This window comes from Eubalaena glacialis, chromosome 6 (assembly GCF_028564815.1).
Source record: "Eubalaena glacialis isolate mEubGla1 chromosome 6, mEubGla1.1.hap2.+ XY, whole genome shotgun sequence".
NCBI lineage: Eukaryota > Metazoa > Chordata > Mammalia > Artiodactyla > Balaenidae > Eubalaena > Eubalaena glacialis.
Window position 1 is genome coordinate 69,362,827 of NC_083721.1, and position 9,289 is coordinate 69,372,115.

At 41.0% G+C, this 9,289-nt stretch overlaps 1 protein-coding gene across 1 annotated transcript; it reads right to left on the reverse strand.

Moving 5' to 3' along the window:
- Positions 1-576: 576 nt before the first annotated feature.
- On the reverse strand, positions 577-921 carry LOC133093371 (large ribosomal subunit protein eL30-like). Its single transcript, XM_061193167.1, has one exon. It carries the CDS (start codon positions 919-921, stop codon positions 577-579), a length of 345 nt encoding a protein of 114 aa, XP_061049150.1.
- Positions 922-9,289: the final 8,368 nt, after the last annotated feature.

The following is a 9,289-nucleotide window of genomic DNA, read 5'->3' on the forward strand; positions in this document are numbered from 1 at the left end:
CTGGGCGTGGGCCCGAGGCTGATGATCCCAGGGCTCGCACCCAGGGAAGACCAGACCAGCAGAGCTGGGAGACAGATCAGCAGAGCTATGGCAGGAGATTTGGGAGGTCCCTTCAGAACATCTGTTAAATTCTGGGGATGCACGAGTCTAGAGTTCTAAAAACAGAAGCAGAAAACTTCTGCAAGCAGAACAGAGCCTTCCAAAATCTTGTGAGACAAAGATTAGAATTCTGGACTCATCAGGGGGATTTCTGCCGAAAATCCTGAAGAGACAGGAGTAAAACTGAGGTAGACTGAGCCTTACCAGGGCTGCAACTCAGCCTCAACTCAGAACAGGACATGACATTATTGGATTCAGGTGACCAGCCACTGATTAGAAATAAAATGCTTCATAGAATTCACGTAATTTTTATTTTCTGTGGAAGAATAAATGGGCAAGAACATCAAAGAGTATTCTAGATTCAAAAGGAGTCATGAGAAGAATTTGTCCTAGCAGACATTAAAATCTTTTGTTTGTTTGTTTGTTTGTTTAAAAACAAGCTCTGGCCAGTTTTATTAAAGAAAAATTGTGCATGATTTACCTTTCACCAGTCTGTGCGGGCATGCTTTTAATAATATCAGAATCACCTGGATCAATGATAGCCAGTGTGTATACTCTGTAGTATTTTCCACACACTCTGCCCAATTCAATATTATTGCCACTGTAGTGATGGACACCAGTTTTGGCCAACATGGCATAATACTCTATTTCAGATTTCTTCAAGGCTGGGCAGTTGGCGAGGATGACCAGTTTCACTTTGCCTTGTCTGATCATTTTCAAAGTCAGCTTGTACCCCAGCACATACTTTCCACTTTTCATAATGAGTTGGAGCCCAGAGTTGATCGACTCCAGTGACTTTTTCTTCTTCTTTGCGGCCACCATCTCCCTGCCTTAGATGCGGGACACCCCCAACCAAGAGCAGCCGTCAAGATGGCCAGGGGGCGAGAAAGGCGACATTGAAATCTGTTGGTAACCAATTTGAGACCCTTGGTATATAATAATATCAATAATGAGAATATTAAAAAGACCCACACCCTCCACCATACTCTCCAAAAAATTCCAGGTGGATTGAAAGTTAAATGCTTAAAAATCAAAACAAATACACTCTCATGTATGTGAACAGACTAGCACTAGAGGAAATCACTTTTTGACTTTTGATGGAATAGAAATGAAAAAAGTTGGACAGGTTCATTACTTAGATAGTTTTAGCTTTGATGGAAAGAACATCAGTAAAGCTAAGATTTTAAAAATTCAGAAGAATGGAGAAATTGCACATAAACACAAAAGTTCAATAACTGAAAAGTATAAAGAGCTCATATAAATGGGCAAAAATACCAACTGTCCCTTAAACAAATGATTAAAAGATAGTCCCATGAGAGAAACATGATTTTAAAACATGATTTTTAAAACATTCAGTCAACCTTGTTGGTAATACTTCACCTACTGTGAAGTTTCATTTTGTACCTAAAAATACAATTAGAAAAACTTTTGAAAAGTGATAAAACCCAAAGCCTGCAAGTCTTGAGGAAAGCAGATATCATGCATTAATGATAGCAATGCAAATGGAGCCAGTCTTTCTGAAGGGCAAAATGGTACTTTATTGAAGGAATCAAAAATATGCCTAACCCCCCACTAAGTAATAGAATTTATCCTGAGGAAATAATGTTTAATAAAAACCAAAAGTCTACATAAACAATGTTTATTTTATGATATTGAAACACTGAAAGAAAGCTAAGATCCTAACAATGCCAAAATATAGAAGCTAACTAACTGTGGTATATCAAAATGATATACTCTAGTGATATACTAAAAACATAAATATAAATATGATGCAGGAAATAGAAAACATTTGGTTAAATCACGTTACATAAGAGGAAGAATACCAAATTGTGTATACACACCCATTATAATGGTAAAAGAACAATGAATATGTAGAGGTAAAGGAGGCAAAAGGACAGATAGAGGGAATGTTTCTAGTCGGGTTAAGATCAACAGACTTGGAGTGAATTATTCTGTAAAGTTGCTAAAATTACATTTCAGAAGAATTTAATATTGCTCTAATGAGAGCAAGATTTTCTTTGCAGAACGTTGAACTGGCTTATAGAAATACAGTTATTTGCTGCCTTCTTGATTGGAATAGATGGAAAGATGGTGTTGTTTCCATTTGGTTATGTGAACTTTACTGCAGCTAAAGGTCATAGGTAAATGATGATCGAGTGGCTCACCCCAGTCCAGGGGAAGAGAAATAACTTTCCTTCTACCCTTCTGAGTTCTTGGCTGAGACCCACGTTAATAAAAGACAGATTAACAACAGACAGACAAACAGAAGTTTATTGCATGTATACCTCATGTATATGTGGGAGATACCCAGGGAGAATGAATAACTACCCGAGGTGGTTTAGAATCCAGACTTAAATACCATCTTAATAGGGAAAGAGGAGGGGGATGTAGATCTCTTAGGGGAGAGTAAATGAATTTTAGGAAAAATGAAGGGCCCTTAGAAGGATAGATGAATGGTATCATAGTTTGTGACAAAGTGTGTCTAGGTGAGGTGTTAACTTCCAGTACCCTCTCCTGCAAAAAGAGTTGATCATCCCTGGCTGATGAAACTTCTGGGGGGTGTGGGGTTGGGTGTGGGCAGATTTATGACAACCGAGTTCCTTTTGGAGGATCTGTCTTTAGGCAGATAAGGGGAATCAGAGAAAGCCTCTCCCTGCATTCGCTGTTTTATATGTGCCTACAGCTCAAAATAATCAAGATACCAAAGCAGGATATTTTAGGGGTGGCACGCCTTGAACTCCTACAGTCATATTTTGGGGTGGCATATTCTGCTGTCCTTTAGTTCAACTAAGACTGTTAGCAAAAAAGAATGTTTCCTAGTAAATGAGCAGAAAGGAACTATTAGGTCCTAGCCACATGCCACAGAGTAATCTGAGAAGTGGGACGGCAGTGGGTAGAACTTTGCCCCAAAAGATATGTTGAAGTCCTAACCCCAACCCCATAATTGTAACATTTGGAAACAGGGTCTTTGCAGAGGTAATCAAGCTGAAAGGAGCTCATACTGCATTAAGGTAAAGCCTAATCTGATGACTCGTGTCCTTACAAGAAGATGGGCGTTTGGACACAGGCAGATGCCAGGAAGGCACTATGTGACAATGGAGCCAGAGAATGGAGTGGTGAGGCTGCCAGCCAGAGAATGCCAAGGACTGGGGGCAACCATGAGAAGCTAGGGGAGAGTCATGAGAAGCCTTCTTCCTCAGAGCCTGCAGTAGGAACCAACCCTGCTGACACCTTGATTTCAGACTTCTGGCTCTTGAGCTGTAAGAGAATAAATTTCTTTCGTTTTAAGCTACCCAGTTTGTAATACTTTGTTACAGCGGCCCTAGGAAATTAATACAGGGACTAAATGTGTACAGTCTAGTAGAAATACTAATTAAAACAAAAAACTGACAGCAGCTGACTACTGGCTTCCAAGGCAGTGGCAAAATCTGTGGTTCGCTGTTTTTAGGAAAGCACCTTATGTGGAATCCCCATCACTGTCATAGTCTAGGTCAGGGGTTGGTAAACTGTGGTCTGCAGACCAAATCCACCCCACGGCTTGCAAGCCAAGAGTGGTTTTTACATTGTTAAATGGTTTCAGGAAAAAAAATCAAAAGAGGAATAATATTTCATGGCATGTGAGAATTAAATGAAATTCAAGTTTCTGTGTCCACAGCAGTTTCATTGCAACACAGCCATACTCCTTTGTTTACATACATTCTATGGCGGCATAAGAGCAAAGATGAATTTAAAAATTAACAATTAACTTGCTCAGGTGTTGAAAAGAGAAGAAATCTCCCCTCCACTTTCCATTTCAGCTTTAGAAAACTTGCAATTGTTAATGCTTTCTCTGTCCCTTTGAGATGTACATAAAACTTTTTGAAAGCTAAAAAAAGCCTCTGGTCAGTTTTACAACCTAAGAGTGTTTTCTCAAAGATATGGGAACCATCTCTTTGAAATGTAGTCATCAAGCAATGTGGAACTCCATCTCCCAATTTCCCTGGGAGCGTAGGAGCCTAACTTCACCAGCAACTGGCTCCAAGTTGTAACTACCTACCGGTCATAGAGATGTGAGAAGTTGTATTATTCTTTTGGATAAAGGCAATTAGCTAACACAGATGGACACCCCAATTACCAGGTGAATTTAGGATGAATTGTGTGTAACAAATGGTGTTGTCAAGGCCTCTTACTTGAGGACTAGTTATTTTTCTTGAGGCCATGCGTGTTAACGGGCTGTATCTGCCTGGCTATATATAAAGGTGAGATTGTTGTCTGTCTTCTAAATTCCTTTAGTGGATTGCCTGTGATGAGTACCACACTCTGGTTTAATACTTAATCAATAATAAAACTATTTTCTTTCTCTTCTACTTTGTGGAGAGGTCTTCTGGGTTGGCAGAAGATATGTTTTTTAATGATATTTCCCCAATGGTTGCTTTTGGTCCATGACAGAAGAACTGTATAGTTGTAGCAGAGACCATATGGCCTGCAAAGCCTAAAATATTTACTATCTGGCTCTTAATAGAAAAAGGTTGTTGACCCCTGGTCTAATTGACTAGGTGTATGAGCAAGATAATGAAAAAGCTGAGTTATTTAGTATCATAAAGTGAGTGGAATTTTGGGTTTGTGTGGGTTCTAAAGAGGAGCGGTAGGGACCTGGGAACATGGGGAAGGGGTGGAGGAGGAAGTGGATCTTAGGGCAAGGGGTTGCAAACCCAAATGTCTAGAGGACCTGGAGGTTACTGTAATGAATGAAGTGGGCCAAAGGAACTTTCAATGAACAGAAGCCAGGGATCGGCTGATACTGGCTACACTTACTTGATTGCTGACATGCGAGGAGGTAAACCGAACATTGGTAACCTGTCCTGCCTTTTCCCGAGAGAAGCTGGAAATCTGAGGTTTAATGGAAACTCACACTGTTACAATGTTAGCATCTAATTCAAATTTCAAAAGCAGGTCTCAGGGCAGGCTTCAGTTGGGTGGCTACCAACATTTAACTGCTGATCGCTGATCTAGAGAGTGGGAAAGGACCTCTTCATGTTAACACTGAGTGAGGAGATGGTTAGATAGGAAATGGCTGATGAATTCCTGGAAATACTTATGAGTGACGTTGACCTGGAAGTTGATTCCTGCACTAAGATGTAATTAGTCCAAACCTTCAGTGAATGTGGTAGTGATGATTTGGGGGGAAAAGAGGGGATGGTGTCTCTAGCACAGGAGCAGTGTGGAAACAGGAGCCAAGAAGCAGATTTCAATGTGGACTTTCCCTGGAAAATGTAGTCCCCTGAAAAGAGCTATACTGGGGAGGGACTGTCCCGCAGTGCAGTGGATGGGGACTTGAGATATTTTATTTTGATAGTAAGTGAAGAATAATTCAAAACAGGATCGAGAACTTGGGAACTTAGATTACCAGCACAAAATAAGCTCTAAATAAATGTTGGCTCTTGTCTTTTTTCTTGTAAGTTTTCTGGAATGTACACAGAAACAGGATCACTTGGCCAGAATGCAACACCAGCTAAGAAAGAAACAAAGGAGGCTCAACTGCTTTTCTGCTCAAAAGGAGAAGGTTTGGCATATGCGGTGGCTTTAAAACATGTCAGCAAACTTATAAATACTCCTCCTGTGAGGAAGTGGAGTCTATTTCTCTCTCCTTGAATATGAGCTGGCCTTAGTGACTCACTTCTAATGAACAGAATGCTAAGAAGTGACACTGCATAACTTTTGAGGGCTAAGTCATAAAAAATGATACAGCATTGGTCTCTCTCTTCTCTCTTTCTCCTTCCCTCCCTGTCCCTCTTGACACGCCTTAGGAGCTGAGCTGCCGTGTTAGAAGTCCAACTACCCTGAAGCTGCCATGCTGGAGAGGCCACGTGACGAGCCCACATATTGATGGTGGTGCCAGAGGAGCCCCAGCTGCTCCAGCCCCCAGCTGTCTGAGTTGTCCCAGTCTTGGCACCAGACACGTGTGAGGCTAAAACAGCCTTTGAGACGACTCAAGCCTCATGCACAGTTTGACCGCAGGCACACGAGAGACCTTGAGGGAGATTGCCTATGTGAGCCCAGAATCTGGAGAGATAATAGTAACAAGTGATTGTCATTGTTTTATATCACTATATTTGGGGGAGGGTTGTTAAACAGCAAAAGATAACTGGAATAATGTACTCAGCTCCTGCTGTGTGCCAAGAATTTTTAAACGTTAGGTTCAAAAAAAAAAAAAAGTTAGGTTCATTGCCGGATATAGAAAGAGAGTAATTTATACTGAAATTTCTTTACATTCATGCCTTGATTTCACTGACAGATTATGGCAATTAGGGAAGAAGTTGATATGTAGGATAGATATTTTATTTCTTTTAATTCAGGCATAAGACTGACCTATGGAAACAGAAAAAATTACCAAACCTCTTCCATAGAACAAAGACCTCTAGAATGTAAGGGTTGTAAGATATGCACCTTCTTGTATGTAGACTAACTCACAAGATTGTACTTTCAGACCGATCATAATATAACATCCAAATACCTTGAATTTGAGACTGCGAGGAGGAAGGACACTGCTGATTTCTTCAGAAGGTGCTCTGGTTGGGCTGGGAAAGACACGTGGATTGAGCAGATGGCCCTTGTTCCCAATTGCTGATCTGCCTTCATTCAATGGAATGAAAAGGTGCTTTAAAATGTCCTACCCAATTACGTTATGGGCTGGCTTCTCCAGGGGTCACTTGCTGACATGAAATGTAATGTACAGGATGTTTACTAGGGAATGCCCTTGGGGTCAGCACCTGTAGAAGGGAGACAGAGAAAGCTGGATTGGGCAAAGAGGTCAAGCTGCAATGCGGGCCTGAAGACAGGCTCAGTTGACCCCAAGGCGTGCTTGAGCATTAAAATGGCCCATCAGAGTTGTCCCAGGTTTGGCTGGGAAGGCTGGGTCTTTATACTCCTGCTTGAATCAGTCATTGGTTGGGGGCTGCCCCAGGAAGGGCATGACCCTGGGCAAGGTAGCTCTGCCGCTGCTGTAATCCCTAATGGGCCGAAAGCTGAAGGCTGTTGGCTGATAGCACTTCCTGCAGCTGAGTCAACAAGTCCCTCCTTAAAGTGGACCCTGGGTGGTGCATCATTGTGACCACCTCAAAGGAGATTAAAATTGTGGCTGAGTATGGATCATCCATTCTGTTTCTGAGTATGACTTTGGACTGCAAACCTCAGGGTTCCCACCAGGGCAATGAGTTTCAAGTGGAACTGACTGAGCTATAAGAAAGGAGACTCAAGAACATGACACAGTCTCCCTGGAGTTTGGGGAATGATTTTTATGAACCTCTGAATTATTCTGAAATTTCTGGCTATGTGGCCAAATTGTGGGCAAAGTTGTGTCAACTCAAGTCTGTGAATTGAATATTTTAGTTTCTGGCTGTGAACTGCATTTTTATGACTCTCTTTTTGGCTGAGTTTGGATTTGACCACTGCTCACTGGACTTGAGGAAAATTTTTTAAGTAAAATTAGTAAAGACACAGGATTTAATAAAAACAGATTTGGATAATGCATTGTTAAAAGTCACTTTTCCTGTACCCTATGGCTTATTTAGTTATAAAAAGCTTGTAATTCCAGGTGACCACATTATATTTCAAGTTACTACTTTGAAGAATATGGTTTAATCCAATTGATTTGACAGGAACATGCTTGTGCAGAAAAGAGTTAATTAACACAGTTATCCTTGGAAAGGCCTGCTTGTAAGGTTGGTCCTGGCTGGCGTCTGATCTTTGATTTGGGGAGGGGTCTCCCAATTCCCTAACTGATGAAAAGAGTCGCTCACAGAGTGCCTGTCTGTACAAACAGCGGGATTTGTGCTGAATATCTGCTTTCCTTTAAGGAGTCGGGAATTTTGGTATGTGCTAGGTAGAGGCTGCCTGCATGATCAGCCCCAAATAAAAACCTTGGGCACTGAGTCTGTAATGGGCCCCCTAGTAGACATTTCACATGCGTGGTCACAGTTCAGTGCTTGAGGAATTCAGTGCATCTTATGTGACCCCATTGGGAGAAGACCATCTCTCCTCCAGACTCTCCTCATGCTCTGTTCCCCACTGCTAACTTTGCTTTGTATCCTTTCACTATAATGAATCGCAACTGTTGAGTGTTTCTGTACTCTGAATCTTTTGAGTCCTCCTAGAGAATTACTGAACCCAAGGGGTGGTATAGGGACGCCCAACACAATGTTATTATCGTACATGTAATTAAATCATATTTTTCTCTCTGATGGTCTACACCTGTAAATTGTAGTTCTCAATTACAATTTTTCCTTAATTAAAGCCAGAAGTAGTCATATTTACTCATAAAGTTAAGTGAATGAAAACTTTGTGGTTTATATAGAAGACAAAGGATAGATTTTAAGGGCTAAAATCCACTATTAGCCATTTCCATAGAACTGATACGATCTGGGAGCAAGAGCTGGTAACCAAGATTTCCAGTGCAGCATTTTCTTCTTCTTCTTCTTCTTTTCTTTCTTTCTTTCTTTCTTTTGGCCATGTCTTGCGGCTTGCGGGATCTTAGTTCCCTGACCAGGGATCGAACATGGGCCCCTGCGGCGAAAGCGCCGACTCCCAACCACTGGACCACCAGGGGATTCCCTCCCGTGCATTTTCTAAGGAGCCCCAGAAGGAAGCTGTCACCTCATCACTCCTCATCACCCTCTCCCTACCTTCCCCCTCAAACAAAGGATGGGATGCCGCTCAAGCAGTACTTAGTGGAAAAATTATAACATTATAACATTAATGCTTACAAAAAAAAGAGAAAGTTCTCAAGTCAATGATACAAATTTCTATCTTAAGAAACTAGAAAAAGAAGAGCAAGTTAAACCCAAAACAAACCAAAGACAGACAACAGTAGAGATAAAAGCAGAAATCAATGCAATCGAAAATAGAGAAAGAGTAGAGGAAAAAAACAGCATAATTGAAACATGTGAAGTCAGACAGTATATGATACTCTTTATATACTTATCTTTTTGTCTTATATAATCCTGAAAATAACTTTTCCTGGCGAGTACTATTAAACTTATTTTTTAAAGATGAGAAAACCAAGATTTATAGATTTTGATTAATTTGCCCACGGTCACATAGCTGGTAAAATCCAGAATAAGTCTTGAACCCAAGTCTGTCTGACCCAGACCTTAACTATCACATTACCCTAACTCTTAATACCTTGAAGAGGATACAAGGGTGTCTATCCAGA

Bases quoted from the DNA above. Each gene is read 5' to 3' on its own strand.
- LOC133093371 (XM_061193167.1), bottom strand. From the start codon at position 921: ATGGTGGCCGCAAAGAAGAAGAAAAAGTCACTGGAGTCGATCAACTCT.